The sequence below is a fragment of the Eptatretus burgeri genome, chromosome 17 (assembly GCF_056783735.1).
Source record: "Eptatretus burgeri isolate ZD-2024b chromosome 17, Ebu_testis_v1, whole genome shotgun sequence".
Taxonomy (NCBI): Eukaryota; Metazoa; Chordata; class Myxini; order Myxiniformes; family Myxinidae; genus Eptatretus; species Eptatretus burgeri.
Window position 1 is genome coordinate 25,896,537 of NC_140977.1, and position 22,006 is coordinate 25,918,542.

General features: G+C 43.0%; 1 protein-coding gene across 1 annotated transcript in view; it reads right to left on the bottom strand.

Annotated features, from left to right (window-relative positions):
- Positions 1 to 1,212: 1,212 nt before the first annotated feature.
- LOC147009591 (uncharacterized) overlaps positions 1,213 to 22,006 on the bottom strand; it is a 218,144-nt gene continuing 197,350 nt past the window's right edge. The window contains exons 43-52 of the mRNA XM_085862393.1: positions 17,839 to 17,972; positions 12,493 to 12,565; positions 11,796 to 11,867; positions 11,454 to 11,582; positions 11,193 to 11,291; positions 10,876 to 11,088; positions 7,844 to 8,021; positions 7,625 to 7,739; positions 5,640 to 5,812; positions 1,213 to 5,147 (exon numbers count right to left, since the gene is read on the bottom strand). Of these exons, the coding sequence (XP_085718519.1) occupies positions 5,066 to 5,147; positions 5,640 to 5,812; positions 7,625 to 7,739; positions 7,844 to 8,021; positions 10,876 to 11,088; positions 11,193 to 11,291; positions 11,454 to 11,582; positions 11,796 to 11,867; positions 12,493 to 12,565; positions 17,839 to 17,972 (1,268 nt within the window). The 3' untranslated portion in view covers positions 1,213 to 5,065. The remainder of the gene's footprint in view (positions 5,148 to 5,639; positions 5,813 to 7,624; positions 7,740 to 7,843; positions 8,022 to 10,875; positions 11,089 to 11,192; positions 11,292 to 11,453; positions 11,583 to 11,795; positions 11,868 to 12,492; positions 12,566 to 17,838; positions 17,973 to 22,006) is intronic.

Here is a 22,006-nt window from a genome sequence, read left to right on the forward strand (position 1 = left end):
ATCGCAAACAGGGTGAGACATCAGTGTGTGCACCGTCCATCGAAAGGACATTCACCCGGAAGACCCTTCTGCCAGCACTAGTGTTCAGTGGACATTAAAGATCCCACTGTGTCTTTTGCGAAAAGTAGGTGCGTTTTCTTAGACACCATGAACAAATCCCAAATTAGGGTCCCGAATGATTTCTGGGAAGCCAACTGCAAACCACCCATAATCAAACCAAACATAACCCAACCACCCAGCAAAACATCATAACCCTTGGCAAGAGACTACTTAGGTAGTACTCTGAAGAGTATGGTACATTGTTGCTGCTGATGATAATGGTAAAACACAACTCTCAACTAGAATGGCACTCGGTAGAGCACGTACTTCCACCAGGCTGAAGTTTACGTTTTGTATCCCACTGACAGGCCGGATCTGCATCCAGACATTAACCAAAATCAAATCATTCTTGTCACACACACCCAACCTGTTCACCTGGTTTCATCCGAGTCTGTCCCAACTTTTTGAAATATCATGCTATATATCTATATATATATATATATATATATATATATATATGTATGTGTGTGTGTGTGTTTTTGGCCCCGTCACTCAATGTTGAAGAATAATTAAAAAAATTATGGTGTCCAAATTTGGATCTTCACTAAAATCGATTCAATTCGTCTTTGTTACACACCCAACGTGTCCACCAAGTTTTGTCCGAATCCGTTCATAACTTTTTGAGATATAGTGCTAAACATAGTTTTAGGCTGCATCTCTCAGTTGTAAAGAATCACTAAAGAAATTTAAAAATTCTAATATCCAGGTCCAGATCTTCACCAAAATCTCACCCATTCATCTTGCCACATACCCAACCTGTCCACCTGGTTTCGTCTGACTCCGTCCATAACTTTTTGAAATAACATGCTATTTATAGTTTTGGCTCTATCTCTCAATGTTGAAGCATCTCTTTTTAAAAAAATCTTTAAAATTCTTATATCCAGATCCAGATCTTCAGCAAAATTGAATGGATTCGTCCTTGTCACACAGCCAACATATCCACAAAGTTTCGCTCAAATCCGTCCTTAACCTTTTGAGATATCGTACTCACAGACAGACAGACAGGTGTGAAAACATAACTTCCATCCACCTTCGCTGGTGGAAGTAATAATGCATTTATATACAAAAATAAAAAGGTCACCCTCTCAGTAGGGTAAGAAACACTCTCGATCACACGTTTATATGAGGTTTATTAAACTTAGGACAAGTGAGAAGTCAAGCATGTGGAATGGGCTCAGAGATCCAGATAGAAAAAAGAACAAACAATCCATGAGGCTCGAGTGCCAAAAAGTTCACATCGGCATGAAGAAACGCGATATGGTCAGCCATGGTGAGAGGTCGTGGTGAACTCAAGCTACCTTTTTGGGCCATTGACCGCACCAGGAAAGAGCAGGCTTTAAGGTCCAAACGTTCTTATAACTAGATACAACAGTGCAAGAAACACCGTTACATATTTTTCATTGTACAAGTATATATAATTAATATGGAATTATATATACAGGGTGTCCACAAAGTCCTTGTGCAACTTTGAACTTTTACAACTTTTGAGGCACACAGGCGAGAAACAAACTATAAATGGCAAATGAAAGCATAATTCATTGAGTTTTGTTACTATAGTTATTAATGTTGTTCTTGCTGTTGTTAACTTCACAATTTCCTTGGGCTTTTTGATGAGTTGACATTTTCTGATGAACTAGAAAATCAGTGGTAAAGTCAACCACCACAATTACCACATTTGGCTCCTGAACTACTTGTACCAGCAACACGAGGCTCCCTATCACTATGCTTTGAATGTGCGACAGTTCTTGAATGAAGTCTTCCCAGACAAGTGGATCGGTAGATGCAGAACAATTGCTTTGTCACCTCATTCCCCCTGACCTTTCCCCAATGGACTACAGTTTATGTGGCTCTATAAAACCGTGTGCTCATCAAAACCACATTATTTGGATGAACTTAGGGCCGGGATCGCAAATACAATTGATGAAATTACTCGGCAGTAACTAGAGAATGTTTTCAACAAGTTGGAAAAAAGGATTAAATGATGTATTACGAAAGATGGCGGTTATGTTGGAGCCTGAAAAATCGAACTGTGTAGAGTAAAAACTTTTTTTTTTAATATAAACTTGAAAACTTTAAAAATCTTTATGAATTAGGATTTCATGAACCATTCAATGGTTGTTTCTATCATGTGCACATCAAAAGTTATAAAAACTTCAAAGTTGCACAAGGACTTTATGGACAACATATTGATTATTTTTTTTTGAAAAAAAAACAAACAAAACAAATGCCATTTCTTGGAGGAAATGATATCTTGCTCCACAAACATTTGGAATTTCGTACGTCACTGCGAATTAGATAAACGAAACACTACAGGTAGAAAATGCTCAACGTAAGTGTTCAAGGCACTTTTGGAGTTGCTCGGTGCCAATTTCTACGTGAAAATGCAATTCCCTGCTTCGGTGATGGTGAACATTGCGAAAAAGAAAAGAAAAGAAAGTGTTTCTGGAAAACATATCCTTTTACAAAGGTGCTGGACTTCCGTCGATCTGCGATCCGTACGCTCCAAGGTAAAAAAAATATTCCATTTCTTAAGAAGTCCTCACATTCACCTTAAAAATCAAGAATAAAATCGTGACTTTAAAAAAAGCCAAAATTGGCTGAATCGTCTCCTCATCGTTTATTTAGTGTCAAAGCATGCAAACATACTGTTGTGCTGTGTAAATAAGCATTCAGTAGTATTCAGTGACATAAATTGAAATGCTGGGCAATCAGGTTAAAGGCTTCTTCTACTTCTTTTTTTTTCCTTTTTTGTTTCTTTCAAATGCATACAGGGCTCAATCTATCTACACAAACAGAACACTTAACAACAACAACGACAAAAAAAGAAAAACCGGTAATGTAATCATCAGTGTTTCTCCAAGATAGAGAATGAAGGGACTGAAACGATGTGCATTGAGTGTTTCATTATTAACACACTGTGTCCTTGTAATAGAAGTGTGTTTGTGTGTGTGTGTGTGTGTGTGTGTTTGTTGCAGAATAAGTAACACAAAAGAGACCTTTGAGATGCATCTTTAGCCAAGAAAAACAGTTCTTTCCGACTTCGGGTCAAATGGTATTTCGGCATTTCACCCTGGCCATGCCCCGTGGTGATATATGCTGTATATTTATGAACCAATCACTCCACGCAGCCAATTGCCAGAGGCTTATGAGACAAATGCTGAAAACGTACACGAGTTGATAACTGGGGACTTATGAGCCAAATTCTGTAACATGTAGCGCCAAATGCTGCAAGATTATGAACAAATCTTGACAGACCTATTATGTAATTGCTGTCGGCTAATGAGCCAATCACAATGGAATTATGAATCAAATTGTGCACGTTTATGAGCCACTCACTGTAGACCTGAGCCATCTTCTGCAGGCTTATGAGCTAATCGCTGCAGGTGAACGAGCCAAACACCGTGGAATTATGAATAAAATTGTGCAGCTTCCATGAGCCAGTTGCTGCAGACTTGTGAACTATTTGCTGAGGATTTATGAGCCAAATTGTGCTGGCTTATGAGCCGATCACTGGGGATTTATGAGCCAATTTCTGCATATATATGAAGCATTTCCTTTAGACCTATGAGCCAAACAGTGGAGGTTCATGAGCCAATCATCGAGGACTCGTGAGACACTTTATGGGTCAATGAGCCTAATTATGCACACTCGTGAGCCAATCGTACGTTTGCATAAATGTGCTCTGACAAAAAGCAAGGCAGCATCGCAACACACGTCCCTTGGAAAAAGCAATGCATCCTAAAAATAATGGGACGTTTGAAATGATTCCTGTGTGACAGCACATAGACCATGTCAACATTGTCAAAACACATTAATGAGCGCAGAAATAAATAAATAAATTCCACGCTCTTAAATTATTTACGATACATTTTAATGCCTCGTATAGATGCATTTTTCTTAACCTCTTCCTCCCCCAAAGCCCCACTTATTCTTTGGAACGATGTGTTTACTGCAGATGTGTTTCTTTCTAAAACATAGACTTTCATATTTGCAAATGCAATTCCATAATAGCTTTCTTCAAAATATTTAATATATATATATATTTGTAAAAACGCATTTACCATCACCTTAGAAGCAGGTACAAGACGGACGTGAAAGAGAACACAAAATAATTATTTGACCATTTCGACGAACGTTAGCTGAAGGCTTTAGCTTGGAGTGGATACAGTGGCAGAGGGTTTGTGACTGGATCTGTGATGCTGTCGGGGAAGGGGTAAGGGAGGGATTTGAGGCCCTGAAGAGAAGAGAAGGCTGAAGGGTAATGGGGTGGAAAGAAAGGGGTTGGAGGATTGGGGGTAGACCATAAAAGCGGTGAGAAGTGCCCTACAACTTTGTGGCAGTGTTTTTTTTTTTAATCTTCACTCTCATTCTGAGGTTGGAAACGTGACCCAGCCAAGTATGATGGTAATCAACCAATTTTCACACCTCAATTCTAATAAAGTTGAAATATATTTTCATAAATTGTCTCTGTAGACCTTCTAGTGGTTTTCAGTCGTCTGCGAGTGGACGCGGTGCATAATTTGGACGTTTGGGCCAGACATGCTACGTTGTAAATAAAAATTCCAATTGCGCAGAGTTTAAAATAACATTTTAAAATTATTATTACTTTTTATTTTGCCCATCACAAACCCTCTGTTTTACTGTACACGAGACGAAGCTTAAGGACACTTTTATTAACAATATAAGCACCATAATTGACTTCTACGTCAGCGGCCGAGCAAGTATCGAGACGGCGCGTTTTGTGAGATTGTGAGCAATAAACTGTTATACATATAAGATGCCTGAGGTAAATACATTTCATGCATAGAGTCTGTATCATTTACAAATGGCAGCACCTTTGTGAAATCAACCCCAATCCCCCCACCCTCCCCAATCCCCCATCCATCAGCACACCGTCCCTCTTGTGCTCCTTTTAGGCCTTGTAGTGCTTTCCGTGCTGCGAGGCAGCAAGCTGGATCTGAGGCCGTTACTGTTGCCTCATGCACACTTGGCACCGACTGATCCTCGAGCGAAGGTCTCCGGCTTTCAGCGTTTCTGCTGATGGTGTCCTGCTCGGCACACGTGCATGTGACTGTTAGCCGAATGCAACGCGAGAGCGACGTATCTGCCGAAATATCACGAGTGCTATTCTCTTGTGTTATTACTTGCTTGTGGAATATCTGGCCGTGATTTTGTACTGCAGGTCTTTTGGCTTGCTGGATTCGTAAAGACTACCTTCTGGCAAAAGAACAGCTTAATGAGCCACGTCTCCCCATATCGCTTTGGTTGCCAACTCGTTTGTGGCTCACAATGCAACTTATTTAGCACATGCTATCTCATGACGTCAAAGTGCACGCATGCTGACGTTAATAACAAAAATACATAGTAATAGATTTGAAAAGCCAAAGCAATTGTGCTCCAGCTCACAGCTATTCTCTACTGTCTAGCACCATCTCCTGGTGGCAAAGATGAATGGCTTGAGCAGACAGACTTTGGCGGTGATGGGTGCGGTTAACTGTTGGAACGTGCGCGCTGTCCATCAACAGTGGAAGGAGACTCACCGGAACATTTCTGAGGTTTCAATGGTGCTGAGCCAGTAGCTGTAGGAGTTTGCGTAGTAATTGCAGCTACCTCGGCCGTGACACTCGATGAATGGAGATGATCGGAACTCTTCAAGGCAAGAGCCGGGAGAGGCAAGAGCCTGACCTGATCCTTCTGCTCCAGCACTAGTGTGCTAGAGAAACAGAAAGAGATGAGAGTGATCATTCTCCTGAAATGACCATGACAACAATCTAAAAGAGGGATCTCGAGAGTGGCAGGAGAGGGAGAGAGGTGGAAGGAGAGGGAGATGGAAGGAAAGGGAGAGAGAGGCAAGAGGAGAAGCAGAGAGAAAGGTCGAAGGAGGCAGAGAACGGTAGGAGAGGAAGAGAGAGAGAGAGAGAGAGAGAGAGAGAGAGAGAGAGAGAGAGAGAGAGAGAGAGAGAGAGAGAGAGAGAGAGAGAGAGAGAGAGAGAGAGAGAGAGAGAGAGAGAATGAGAGAGGGGGGGAGAATGAGAGAGGCAGAAGGAGGGAGATAGGGGCAGGAGGAGAATAGAGGCAGTAGGAGGGAAAGAGAGGAGAGGGAGAGGGGCAGAAGGAGAGGGAGAGGGGCAGAAGGAGAGAGGGAGAAAGAGCGGCAGAGTGAGGGAGAGAGAGCAGCAGGAGAGGGAGAGAGAGCAGCAGAGGGAGGGAGAGAGAGAGAAGGAGAGAGAAAGAGGAGCAGGAGTTAGAGAAAGCCAGAAAGAGAGAGGAGACAGAAGGAGGAAGAGAGAGCGGCAGAAGGAGAGGGAGAGAGAGTGGCAGAAGGATCGAGAGAGAGCAGCAGAAGGAGAGGGACAGAGAAGTCAAAGAAGAAGGAGAGAGAGAAGCAGAAGAGCATCGGGAGAGGCAGAAGAGAGGAGGGAGAAAGAGGCAGGATGCAAGATTTTAGTGCAAGCCTCATGGCTTGGCCTGTTAATGGTTTAACACTACATTGCACAAAACATAATTTTAGTAAGTTTGATTTGTATATTGCAACACGTGATCAGTGATGTCAGATTGGATTGATCAACCAATGGAAAGAGAATGTGATGGGAAAAATAATCTTCAAATCAAAATCTCTATCTTTCGATTGTCTGCCTTAGTCATACGAGTTGTTGTTGTTCGAGTTGTTGTTGTACGAGTTGTTATCAACGCTGTATGTTTCACCCACCGAGTCGTGTTCATCCGGGACTCTGCAGGAATCATGTGCCAGTTGTTCAGTACCCACCGAAGTGGGGAGGACACATCACGTGAGTGCAATAAGCAGATGGTGAGACCCAATGTCTGCCCATGATTAGACCTTATCAAGCCAAAAAACGATGGAGCATGTTAAAACATGCAAAAGTGGAGTTCGGTCAGCATTTGTGAAAACAACGATTAAATGCATTGCTCGAACGACAGTTTGGAGTTGAGCAAATTTGTATTCATGGAAGTCGGCAAAAAAAAAGAAATGCACGGTGGGACATTTTCAAACACAGCTGTTCAAAGATTTAGCCCCCCTCCCGCAAACATGACATGCTCAGATTCAAATTTTAGAAATCCATCGGAACCAGGAACTAGTGATCGTAACTACATAAGCTCTGCTGCAAAATTCCAGCTTAAAACATCTCTCAATTACAAAAGCAGCACGTTCAAGTGGAAAGTAATGACGTCATACTCGAGCTTACGTCATGCTAATGGAGACAAGGCTTTTGGTTCTGGCTCAGCATGGTTCCAACAAAAAAATTTCCTGAACTTGTTCTTCTTCTTCTTCTACCGTATGTGACGACTGTGGGAAGCATCATTTGCTGTGGGTGCAGCTGTGCCCTGAACTTGCGCGTTGTGATGAGATGCAAGATCCATGGGTATAAGTGGCCATTGCTATTTTTGACAAAATATAGTCAGATGTGTTTGTCAAACTTCCACGTTGTGTTTTTTTGCGATACGTGTCTGTAATGTGGTACGATTTAGGTTAAAAACCGAAGCATTCAAAAATAACTGCTTTTACCATCACGAAGGAGTATCCGATCCAGAGTGACACCCAGCCTGCAGGACAAGCGGGGAGCATGATGGACTGACTGTGCACCGCTATAACCATTGCTGGAGTTTCACATACAACACATCTGGGGGAAGTGAGAGAGACAATGGAGTGTAGTGTAAGAAATAGCACCACAAGTTGGTAGAAGTAATTGTGAATGAACGTCCTTGTGGAATCTGTGTGCCTGACCTGCTGATGAAGGACTGGATGTCACGTCCCCTAATGGGCTCCATGCTCATCGGCATTGGTTGTGGTGTGGACAACCAGTACGAGTAGTCATTCCGAGATGCATAGTTGCACACGTTATTGATGTTGCAGAACATGAAAGGCATCGTACTGAACCGGCGGAGACAGCTTCCTGCCGTACCTGTTTGGATGGTAATCTCATGTGATGTCTTCATACAAATCTTAAAATTATTCGAGATAAAATATAACCTCCTTGGGTTGTCTCAGAGCTTCACTCTACCATTTGTCCAAAAAGCTACATTGGTCTAATTCACAGTTTATATTTAACAAGAAGAGAGCTGCAGAAATTCTGTGTAATGAAAAATGTGACTTCAAGACCTCAAACACCCTCCACACAACTACAAGTCCTCAACCACCCCCACCTAACCCCAAGTCCTCAAGATCCACCCCAATCCCAAGTCTTCAAACCCCTCCCCACCCTGTCTTCAAATGTTCACCCCATTACAAGTCTTCAAAACCCCTCCCCATCCAAAGTCCTCCATCTCTCTCCCAACCTCAAGTCCTCAGCACCCCTCCTAATCAACCTCACTCTCCCAAATCTCTGTCTTTCCCCCCAGCCACAACTCTCTGTACTCCCCCCCCCCCTTCGTTCCCTTTCGCTAAAATGTTACATCAGGATACACAAGAAACTTTGGCACAGGAGGAGGCCATTCGGGCTATCATGCCAGTGTTGTTCCTGTTCCCGCTCATTAATAACAATGTTTAAATTAAAAAAATTAAAACCACGTAAAATTCACAATCTCATGACATTCCGTCATCTCGCGATGATTTCGTAAAGGTAGCGGTTAAGTAAGCTAAAAACATGGTCATTCGTAATGGAAAAAAATAAAATACAACCGGAACTTCTTGGCCAAAGACCTTTTTAATGAATGATATGGGTGTTATGGTCCCTGGTCGAGTAGTTCAAGAGAAAATTATCAAATAGAGAGAGAAACAAACAAACAAAATAAGTGCATTATTGTATTGGATTTTGTTTGGGGGATTTGAGTGTCACTCCATTTTCATAGGTAGCATTTTAGTGCCCATTCATATTTCCTTGAGTGCATTAAAAGTCAAAAGTTTAGGTCAACAAAGTGTGGAATAGCATCAAAAGTCCAGATCAGGCAGGGCAGGCAGATGACTCTCCTCTTTCATGTCATTAGTTAGACAGTTGGATTGTTCATCGATCATTTAATATGAAGAATAATAAATTCTCCTGAGATTAACTCTGACTCCAAAAGCTTCGACTTCAAACCCTTATTCTTGCTTGATAACAAGGTAACAAAGTAGTGAGCCATTCTTCAACCCACTTTGAAAAGGTACTGAGATACATTTAAAGGAACCACATGTCACAAGGTAGCTTGATACTCAAAGGTACCTCACAAGGTAGCTTCCTAATCTTAAAGGTACTTTGAAAAGGTTGCTAGCAAATATTAACGCAACTTTGAAATGGTAGCGAACTAATCTTAACACTACTTTGAAAAGATTGCAAGCTCATCTTAACACTACTTTGGAATGGTAGCGAGCAAATCTTAACATGACTTTGAAATGGTAGCTAGCTAATCTTAAAATTACTTTGAAATGGTAGTTAGCTAATCTTAATGCTACTTTGAAATGGTAGTTAGCTAATCTTAACGCTACTTTGAAATGGTAGTTAGCTAATCTTAACGCTACTTTGAAATGGTAGTTAGCTAATCTTAACGCTACTTTGAAATGGTAGTTAGCTAATCTTAACGCTACTTTGAAATGGTAGTTAGCTAATCTTAACGCTACTTTGAAATGGTAGCTAGCTAATCTTAAAGGTACTTTGAAATGGTAGTTAGCTAATCTTAACGCTACTTTGAAATGGTAGATAGCAAATCTTAACACTACTTTGAAATGGTAGCTGGCTAAGCTTAAAGGTACTGTGAAATGGTAAATAGCAAATCATAACGCTACTTTGAAATGGTCGCTGGCTAATCTTAAAGGTACTTTGAAATGGTAGTTTGCTAATCCTAAAGCTATTTTGAAACGGTAGCTAGCAAATCTTAACACTAGTTTGAAATGGTAGCTTGCAAATCTTAAAGGTGCTTTGAAAATGCTGCGAGTGAATCTTAACGCTACTTTGAAAACGTGGCTAAGTAATCTTAATGCGACTTTGAAATGGTAGTCAGTTAGTCTTCACACTGCTTTGAAATGGTCGCCAGCTAATCTTAACGCTACTTTGAAATGGTAGCTCGCTAATGTTAAAAGGTACTTTGAAAAGGTAGTGAGAGAATCTTTACGCTTCTTTGAAAACGTAGCTAGCTAATCTTAACGCTACTTTGAAAAGCCAGCTAGCTAATCTTAAAGGTACTTTGAAAAGGTAGCTCATTAATCTTAAAGATACTGTGTTGCACATTCGTAGGTCAGAAATAAAAGATGGAATCATTTTCAAACAGTTCACCTCAAGCATTCCTGCTGTGACAAGAAAAATGCAACTTGTAGCAGCAGCTACATTTGGCTGAGAAAAGTAGTTCACTTCTGCAGAAAGCCACCATTATAAAAGCAGCGACTGTGAAGCAACTGAAAAAGTAGCTTATTATGGTAGTATCACTATTTTGAGCAAACTACTCTCTGATATCTCCCACAACCCCATGGGACAGGAGTCGAATGTCCTCTCCAATAAGCTACAACCTCCCAGTTATCTTTTTACACTCCTGAAGACTCCCTTTCAAGCAGAGACTTTTGCAAAGAGAGATACAGCTATTAAATATTAAGTTAGCAAATTGATGTTTTTGATTCAATTTGCTCGTATCTCCATCACTTACACTGTTGGAGGTACTTGCATTTACAAAATGCTAATTATTCACCACTTATAACACGTAGTCCTGTTAGGAATCTGTCAGTCATTTCTCCTGTTTGCCGTGATGACAAATGTGCCTTGTAGCTCTTTCTTGCTCTGTTTTATAACTTCACTGCTCTTTTGACGTCTACTTATGGGTTTTAAGCAAATTTTGTGGGTGCAATGTTCTCACCAAGGTCTTGTCCATGTGCCCTTTCATTTCCTTGCACGTAGAGCAATGAATAGCCATCGAAGAGTATCGATGTACCAATTGGGCATGATGGGATGTCAGTCATCTGGCTGTGCCTGGTCAGCATGAAGCCGTGGACCATTGAGGCTGAGCCAGGGCGTCCAGGATCGCCAGCTAAGCCAGTTGGACCTTGTGGACCTGGGAAGCCTCGTTCTCCTGTGGATGGCAAACCGAGAAATTTCACAAACCAATGATATGTTCATCCCAGTGATACAACGGTTAGCACGTGAAATACAACCTCAGCAGGAAGACTTTCTCACCTGAGAGACCTGGTGGTCCCAAATCGCCCTTAACACCAGGGCTTCCATCAAATCCTGGACTACCACGACTGCCTGGAGGGCCCGGTGGCCCTATGTGTCCTAATAAAAGAGTGCATGATGTCAACATGTTTGAACTCTTGACTAGAATCTCCACACCTTGGATGAAAGTTCCCACACTTTTTATGACCATAATTATATATAAATGGCTACACATTTGAAAACACCACAAATTAATGGAGATAAATTATGCATATGTAATACCTGCTGAACCTGGTGGTCCTGGCAGGCCTGCAGGTCCAGGTGGTCCATTATCTCCTGGAAACCCAGGTGGTCCAGGGTGACCCTTTATCGTTCGGCCAGGGCCACTTTCCCCTGGTGGTCCGACAGGACCTGAACAACAGAAGTGCCAATGAAAAATGGATTTGAAAAGGTACTCTTACAAATGTACACAATAAACTGAATATTCTGACACAATGAATCAATTTAAATATGTGAGAAACCAAATTTTTTGGGGGGTTATTATTAAAATTCTTTAAAAAAATAACAAAAGACTGAAGGTTACAATCACGGACCAAAAATTATCATTAAAGTCCACAGCCTTACCTTCTGGGCCAGGGAAACCTTTATCTCCTGGAAATCCAGTTTGACCACTGCGACCTGGATCTCCCTTGCTACCTAAGAATGAATAATAAAGAAAATACTCAAAGGTCAATGTGTGTAAATCACATTTTACTGCCACTGGCCGAACTTGGAAACCCATGTTTGACATGAAATTCGAATTTGTCGTAAAGTCAAGAACATGGTTTTCATATAAGGATGGATGTATTGGGTGCAAGACAAGACAAGGTTAAAAGAAAAGGTCATCTATATTTTTTGTATATAAGGGTGGAAGGTTCATACTAATGCTTGCAGGTGAGTCCGGTGGGGTTTGGAGAAGAGAAGGGGGTGAAAACGTCTGCCACATTTATGTAGGTAATACATTCTTAGTCTTTAGCCACATGTAAATCTTGAATCTACCTTCGCCATCATGAAATGATATAGTCGTCTTTTCTGTTTTGATTTTCTATTGGAGGTTGATCATTCCAAAATGCCAAATCATACGATCATTGTAACAACTGCAGATTGGTAAGGGTCAAACACAAAAATGTAATTTCGAATTTAGCTGTAACACTGGCACACAAAGGCCGACTATTTTTTAGATTTCCATGAGACTTTTCATGAACACTCGCAAACAACAAGAGCTCGGAAACAAAAACTCTCACTATCTACTTGACCTTGTGGTGAAGTGAATGAATCTCACCTGGAAAGCCAGGTGCACCTGAAGGACCTGGATCACCCTTCGGCCCATCAAAGCCAGGCCGTCCTGGGCCACCCTGAGGGGAAAAGAAAAAAGTGTTTCATTAAATGCTTTTGTATATATACATATTATGTATATATAAATATATATCGCTTCTGTGGCCATTCCCGCGCCACCTGTGAACACTGAAGGTCGGGCTGTCTCGGGCCCATTCAGCGATTGGTGCCGAACGCACCGAGCCGCGAGCGCGAATGGCGGCCTTTCTGAGGAGAAAATTCGGATCAGAAACGCTTCTCGCCCACTTCTCCTCCGTCCAATTGGCGAGCGCGGGGTGGCTTGGCCCCGCCTCCAAGCATGTGTATGTGAAGTCCGTATATGCAAATTTTAGGATCAGGAGAGGTTCACGCCCATTTTTGCCTGACCAATGGCTGACCGGTGGGGGGGGGCGGCGTGGCCCCGCCTCCAATCACGTTCTGATCCTAAAATTTGCATATTGGCTGCTCCTGCCGCCTATAAAAAGGCGAGCGCAAGGCGAATTGAAAAGAGTTGGGTTTTGGAGTTACTTGGAGAGTGTCGTCGAGAGGTTGCTCTTGGGGGACAAGGAGCGTGCATTGGCGGAGTGGAGTCAAGTGCGCGCGGCGGAACTGCAAGCAAGGGAGCTCGGGTCCGAGGCAGGAAGGACGGCGGTCGGCGACGAGGTTGCGGTGTGGGGGATCGCTCGTCTCGTCGTGGGACCCAAGCCAGCCAGCCACTCCCCTCCCCCAGGGCATCAACAATTCCGCTTTCCCCCACAATGAGATAGTGCAAAAAGGGGCCCCGTTCCCACCCCACCCCAAACGTGGTGCCAACGAAACCCGCCAAGGGGCACGGAGTCGGGGCACAGCGGCGCCGCCACATTTGCGGCTTGCCCGCCAACGCGTCACGAGGACGCGGGTAAGACCTCCCCGGTCTCGCGGACCTGGCCGCTCCTCCAGGTCACGCGTACATTTGGCCTACGGGCCTGTCTGCCTCCTTGTCTGTGAGGGGGGCTTCTTTCCTTTGCTTTTGTGTAAATGTGTGTTGGCACCGTCTGTAAAGTAAAACTGTATAAGTGTTGCCGTGTGCGCGTAGTCGGTTTTAATTGTTACATTTGCTTTATGTGCATTATGATTCTGTATGGCTGTATATCCGTGCTTTCCGTGTGCCGGGAAATAAAATGCTTGCTTGTTGAACTGTGCCCGTTTCGCTTTCTCTTTTCTCTATTGACCCTCCATCTTGCATCACGTAAGGGGTTCGTAGTCGGTGCAACATCCCGGTAATTAATCTGAACCGTGCAGGTCGACGATAACACCGCTCGGTTATCCCGATAGTACGGAATGGGCCACCCAAGCGGCTCGTGTCCGGAGTCGACCTGCGGCGAGGTACGATCGCCCGGTTTACCATCCGCGTGGGTACTTAGGTAGGTCGAGTTTGGCGAACAACCCTATCCTACGCGGGTGGCCGATTGGCACGATTGTGATGAGGTCGAAAGGCCCACCCGTGACCAGCTCCCGGAGTTGGTCCGAGAGGGTCACGACAGAATTGTCTGTCCGGTAGGCGACGTGCCGCAATTCGAGTTACGCGGCCGTTCACACGCCGGCAGGCGCGAATTCGCAACAATATACTAGTGACTGCGAAATATACATATATATAAAATGACATGCGTCTTTGTCTGACACGTATTATGTCTCTGTCTCTGTCTCTGTCTCTGTCTCTGTCTCTGTGTCTCTCTCTCTGTCTCTCTCTCTCTCTCTCTCTCTCTCTCTCTCTCTCTCTCTCTCTCTCTCTCTCTCTCTCTCTCTCTCTCTCTCTCTCTCTCTCTCTCTCTCTCTCTCTCTCTCTCTCTCTCTCTCTCTCTCTCTCTCACCACTTCACACATCATCACTAAATTTCATCGTTATAATTTACAATGTCTTCCAATTCTGTTTATGGCAACTTAATGTCTTTCCAATTTTTCTTGTTAAATCTAATCAAATGTAAACTTTTGGCAAAGCATTCGCCATGCCAGATGACATCACTGCATTCCTTTTGGGCCTCAGCCAACCATCACAGGATTGTTGTCTTGTTGTTCTATGACCATCCTGCCCTACCAAGTGCCATTCCATCCCATCACCCAACCTTGAAGGGTATATCTGCTACTCAGGCCTAAGTCGCATTTGCTCTACGGCGAGGATATGGCAGCCATACGCTCTCTGAATTGACAGAAACGTGTGGCGGCCGCAGAGTTTCTGAGGTGGCCTCAGGGTGGCCCTACGCCGTTTGGCTATCTTTTACAGGTCATAAGGTCGCCGTGGAATTATAGCGCAGAGTTCTAACTTTTTTCATTTCTACGTTCACCGTAGCAATTCGACAAGCCGAAAAAAAAAAAACTGGTAAAAAAAAAATAAAAAAATTAACCCACTCGTTACCGTCCGTCTGGCCATATGTTCGGCTTAGGTCCCCCCTGCGGTCCCCCTGCGGGCACCTTGCATCTGCCATGAAAATTCTATGGCCGCCGCAGGAATGCCCTAAGGTCACCGTGCGACATCAAATCAAAGACCGTATGGCACCCCCCACGTTTTCGGTCTCCACAATTTCTAAATACGCCGTGTGGCTCCCCTAAAATAAAAACATATGTAACTGCTACGTTGTGTGACCGTGGAAATACTGCGGCCGCTGTATAATTGCTAGTGGCTGTAGATTTTGGAGACCCCACGGCTGCCATGGCAAATGTGACTTAGGCCTTAACAATCATCATAGCATCCCATCAAAGTTAGGTTGTAAGCCTGGTGTTGGCTTTGTGGTTAAGGTGGCTGTCTTGGGATCTTAGCTTAGTGGTTAGGCTGGCTGGCTTGGGATCTTAGCATCCTGAGTTCAAGCCCTGTTGGCCACTGAATTAACACCAGGTGGGATTGACTGAGCCTGTCATCCTACTAAGGTTGGTGAAATGAGTACCAGTAACTGATTTAGGGGCACAGCATCAGCAGCACAGTCATGCTCCAACAAAATGAAAGCTACCTGGCAGCCAAACCGCCAAACACAACAAGAAGAAGAAAGTTAGGTTTACACCACATGCAACCAACTTTTTGTAGTTTCTCTGTTATTTTGTCACATCTTCTGGTTCACAAAACAGCAATCTTTTTTCAATAATGTTGAGTCAGAAAAATGTGAGCTAAGATGGTCGATATAGTAGATAACAACCATCACTATCCAGTTATGCAATTCAGTACACAGTGTTTAAGTTATTGCTGTGTTGACTGCCTATCATCAATAAAAATTATGTAATAATATTTTAACAATCGTGTGAATGATGCATGGTTATGGACTAAAGCGAGTCTTACATGTACGAGCAGTTATGCACGTTATATCACTGATCACGTGACTTCTGTTTAGTTGCCCGATTAGGTTCATTTACACCACATCTTCGAGGGACCACTTGGACCTGGGCCAGCAGTGACTGCGAAAGTGCATTTGGCATTCACACAATACCAGGCCGCCATTAAATAATACGTCATACATGTTTTATACTTGTGACATCACGAACTTCTTAACGGATGCTGCACAAACTCGTCAAACCAGCGATTTCATGCGTTATATGAATAGCTGCACTTGTGTGGTTTGCCAGCACCGAGACAAACTTTTTGCCTGCATCGACTCAGGAATGTTCGTCATTTTTGTGCTTCCTCTTCAAAATCAAGTCGTACAATGATGTCATCGTGACGACGTTGAATGGCCACGTATACGCAGCCCAAATGGGCCACAACAGCCCTTGTATTCGAGCAGGTGACTCTCACCATTCAAAGCCCTGCCCATGACCAATCAGACAACTTCATGCGGCCTGACCCGGTCCCAAGTGACCTTGACAAGATGGTGTAAAGGAGCCTCTTGAGGAGTCAAGCTTAAGTAGTTACCAGTCATCTGTGAATTCTGCAGTTATCTTACAATGGAAGAAGAGTTGTTGTGCCTCAGGCTGTGCAAAGTGATTTAAGAAAGCATCAGGGATATATTTCTGCCACCATCATGCTAAAATAAGGCAATTCTCGGGACGTAGTCTTATCATTATAGAATCGAAAACGGCTGGGCTCGTCTCCACCAAATTTTGCAAATGTGCTTAGGGCATCCGGTGTCAGGTCATGGACACAAAATAATTGCTTTCTCACCCACCCCCTTCCCCTTGTCAAGAGTGGGGTGGCTACGTATGATTTTCGCCTGTGTGTAGAGAATAGTGCAAGTGGTTTAACCTGTGACCCCTGCTGGAGGGAGGAGGTATTGACACATTTTTTCGCTCCAGGAGGGAAGGGTGTGACTTATCTAAAAGGAGATGCATCCGTCCGTCACGCAAAGAAGAAGCAGGACCTTGAGCAGGGAGGGGGTATTGCACCATATTTCGCTCCCGGTGGGCGTGGGTATTACTATTCACACACATTTAGAGAAACAAATTACAGATTGTGGTCGTGAATGGGAAAGATTTGCAGTCGAATCATCACGACGAGGTGCAAAGTACTCACTTTCTCTCCGATAGGTTTTTCGTTTTTACCAGCCTTTGAAGTCAATAATCATTTTGAGTTTATTTATATTATGACATAACAATAGGAATGGTTCCAAATTCAACATGTTTACATATGCTTAATTTTTGGGGGGTTTGTTTTCCATCGTTGTCATATGATACAACTCCACGGGACCATTTCTCTCTCGAAATGGCATCCAGCTCATCCTACAGGTGATAATGGTACAATTTTTCGCAACATCGTCGCTTTGATCGTTCACCATCTTATCTTTTCAAAATACGAAGAAAGACCACCCAAATCTAAAGCTTACACCATTGTCACCAATTTCCGGTGACTCAAGATGGCCACCAAGTTTGTTGCTCGGGACCCCTGGTCTAGTTCCATCTGCTCTGCCATCTTTCCAACACTTCCAATCTCTTTCAGGATTCAAATGTTCTTCAAGTAACTCTCTCCTCATTAAACTCCCAAACTTGAACCTGAACCTTATTGCACACCTGCACCCTTCTGTTAACTGCGTTCTGAATACGTTTAAATTGTACTCTTCCCTCCATTGGTTTCAGCAATTGTGCTGCACCAACATCTCACATCATCCCAAATCCCAATCTGTGATCTTTTCTAACGCCATTATAAATCCCCTCTCAACTCCTATTTGCAGGTTACTGTGTTTCCTCCCCTCATCTCGGTGCTCTTTTTGTTGTGTCCACCTGCTGCCCGGCCATTGTCAGTGAGTGATTTGCCTTTTTCCCCCTCCATCACCTCGCTTTTCCGTGAGCCAATATTTTGTATTCAACAATACCTATTTCATAAAAAGGGAATGTTCAAAGAAGAACAAAATATTACTTACGGGTTGTCCTGAAAAACTAGGTTCTCCTTTGGCACCCACACGACCGGGAGAGCCTGGGAAACCAGGATTTCCCTTCTCACCCTTGATTGCACCAACACCAGGCAGACCTGGAGGTCCTTGTGCTCCAGGGGAACCTGTGAGGAGATTATCACAGTAAGTCATGACCCCGATAACAAGTTTATTTCTGAAAGAACAGTATAATAGGCGACTTGTTCATTTGGAAGTTATGACAAATACCTGCCGTTTTAAGCAGAAGATTTTAAATTTTAAATCCTTAAAATTGACCGATGACCAATACAATTATAAAACGGGGCCACCACTCACACCCCCCGCCCCCACACACCACCATCCTCACTTGCTCCATAAACATGTCTTCATTGACTGTGTATTTACAAAATAAATTGATGTGCCTCAAACTGCGGCATAAAGTCATAATATGTGACAATGCGTTAGCACACTGTAAATTGTCTCAAAAAAGCAACATTTCAAAGTCGAAGAGATTCTCTAATGGTTGATAGGCACAGGGCCAACTTCCACTTGCTCACGCAGCAGCTGAGAGTCGTTTGTACTCAGACTGAGGCACACAACAACCATTCGCTTTACACCCAACAGGCATCCAAATGATCAAGCAGCATTATACAGGTGTCATCATGAAAGGAGACAAGGTTAGAGGATTACTCTGTCAAATGTCAAACGAAGCACAGTAGTTATAACTTGCACCGCCCAATCAGAATTGAAAGTTGCGCTGTGTTTTTGAAGCAAAATTATCTTTGCTATTCTCTGATGTATTGCTTAGAGTGACAGTAAATATGATCATCAGTCGCCCCAGGCACCCTCGCTGGAAGCCCACAGCCCCACGGAAGCTGTCCACTCTGATCAATTCCCCCCAGAGAACTAGTAAAGGCCCGGTCACACCTTGACGTTTTAGCCAACGTATGCCGATTTTTGAATTTTTTTTCTAAAACGCTGGCACACGTTGAATACGTTATGGGTAAGTTTTGATAACATTGAGAGCACGCTGAAAAACACTGCCATACGTCGTTGTACGTTGGCTTTAAACGTTGTACTTTTTGGTTGTCCTCAAATTTTTTAATGCTTGAAATTTCACGACGTATGCCGGCGTATGACTCACATGTTCCGCTACGCTGGCCACAAGTTGTATGCACGGTCTGCGATCGTTGACAGACGTCAACACATGCTACTTGTAAGTTAATCATAAGTTGAGACACGCCGAGGTAATGTTTAGAGTACCCGAAACTTATTTCTTACCTATGATTAACGTGTTGTTGGCACGTTACGCGATCGTTGACAGACGTCAACACATGCTACTTGTAAGTTAATCATAAGTTGAGACACGCCGAGGTAATGTTTAGCGTACCCCAAACTTATTTCTAACCTATGATTAACGTGTTGTTGGCACGTTACACAATCGTTGCCACACATCGACAGACGTTACTTTTAAGTTACTCATAGGCTGAAAGATGTCGGTATAATGGATCGCCCTTGCGTCAGCGTCCACGGCCATGGCCAGGACACTTATTTGCAGCATTCTTCAAACTTTTCTTCGGCATGACGAGGATGTTCACACTTCGATGTCTAGCTTGGCTATGATTACAATTGTCCATCGGCAGTGTCTATTTAAAATAGTCGAGTTTGAGCGTTTAAACACGTTCAGAAGAAACGCTTCAAATTTCCAAACCCCAGCGTCAAAAAACAAAGGCGAGTGACAGCAATTTAAATCGTTCATTGTAAACAATGAAAATAGCTGAGTGGTACCGTTTAAAAGTCGTTGAGTGTAAAAAAAATCCAATTGTTGAGCGCAAGTGTCTACTTTCAATAGTGGAGATGCAGCCATTTAAATCGTTGAGTGGCAGCCTATGAATAGCAAACCCTACGTCACCGGCAAAGATAAACTGCCGCACGATATGGATAAGTTAGGCTATCGTTGGGCATAATTTGTGAACGCCGGCTTCACAATAATTATTCGTTGGTATATCGTATCTATAAGTAATCAAAGCGCTCTATGCACATTATTAGTTCATTGTGCATTTGTCCAACCCGTTATGAATAGACCTAAATCGTAAAAACAAGCTATAGCTCATTGTTGAAAAAGCCCCATAAAAAATGAGCCGCGAAGAACTTCGAACAATGGTGAAAAGATGTCTCCTACCCGTGGACACGCGGACGCAAGGACGATCCATCATAACCCACACCCTCCCCCTCACACTCACCTACTACTGCCAACATGAACAAACTACTACTAATACTAATACTAATACTGATACTGATACTGATACTGTTACTGCTGACATGGACATCGACTCAAAAAGGACTCGAAAACACTGTTGGGTTCCCCTTTTATGAGCAGCATTTTTATATACCAATTCCCAAAACCGCTGGGAACACGTCTTTATATGGCAGTTGTAAGCTAGAAACACGTTCATTTATTTTTTTTGTCGACCGGAAGACGTCATTGGAATACGTCTACATACGTCGATGTGTGTTGGGACTACGTAAAGAATTGGTTCAAAGCATGTCAAACATAAGTTAGAAATAAGTTTCACGTCAAAAAGACATTACCGCGACGTGTTTCGACTTATGAGTAGCTTATAAGTAGCTTTTGTGGACGTGTGTAAGCGTCCACATATCGTGTGTAAAACTTATCCCCATCGCATGCGGAACGTGTGTCATACGCCGAGTACGTCGTAAAATTTTGAACATGTTTAAAATTTCTTGACGTACTCTACTTACTACGACGCAAGATAGCGTACTTTAGCGTTCTACTCACGTATACCAAACTTACTCATACCGTATTTGACATGCCCCAACGTTTTAGACACATTTTTCTTAGGTCGGCATACGCTGGCAAGATCGCCAAGGTGTGACCGCGATGTTGACACTTCCATTTCTACGGCAGTTATGATTCGAATCGTTGTGCATCAGCCTTTTAATAGGCTACATAACGACATCGTCGGCGATGCGTGCAACGCGCTATGCCTAAGTTAGACTATCGTTGGGCATCGGTTGTGTAGGCCGACAACAGGTTCAGCATTCGTTGGTATAAGTTATCTATAACACAACGAAACGTTCTGTGTCCGTTACCAATGCGTTATACATAAGACCAAGTCGCTATGAATACGTCCGAATCTTTAAAAAAAAACATCAAAAGTTCAACGTAAGCCAGCGTTTTAGATACATTTTAATACGTTGCCATCGCTGGCTAAAACGTCAAGGTGTGACTGGGCCTTAAAGATGAAATGTCAACAAGTTGCCCATATTGTGTGAGTTGAGAGCAAGTTGAAATGAATTGATGTAGTGTCAAGTTCAAAGTGACAGCATGTCAGAACGAGTCCTGAATTGGGTTGGGTTTGTGTTGAAAGGTTTTAAGTGTGGGATGGTAACCGGAACGAAGTCTAGATGACAGTAAATATCAACTGACTGCACTGTATTCATAAAACGCAAATAATGCAAATGGCCGCTTAAAACAAGCAAGTAAAATCATTTCTGAAAAATAATATTTGATGAAAAAGTCCTTCAAAACCACCCTCACATAATTAAAAAAAACAACTTTTACACCTCTCAAAGAACCCCTGATGCAACATCCGAGAAGATGGTGGTGGCCTCATACAGATGGCAGCAGGAGTTGATAAAACAAGTGGAAAACAAGAAAAAGAGCAATCAGAGATTGCAGACCCTCACCAGTACTTCTTTTGAGTGGTGTATTTTTCTGGGTTTTAGGGTAAATCGAAGATGGCTGCCAAACCATGTGACCTATGACATCACATGTGCGAAGCTTTTGTTCCTCATGGACAGGTGGTCATACGTGTAAATTTTCGTATTGATCTGTTCAGCCATTTCAGCGAAGAAGATTTTTGAAGGTCGAAAAAAAACAAACAATTTGGCTGCCAAATTACGTGACTGATGACACCATCATTAATTTTTTGTGGCCTATTTTATCCCGAGATGACCCTCAAAATTTTTCAAACTGATTGGATGCGACGTTCTACATATGCAATTATGACGTCATAACAAAGGCACCTATGACATCATGAAAAAAATCACGCTCATTCCCCATGAGGAGTGTTTGCGATTTGCCAAGTTTCAATATTTTCCTTGGTGCGGTTTCAGAGATACAGAGGTCCAAAGTTTTTCCCTTTTTCCAATATAG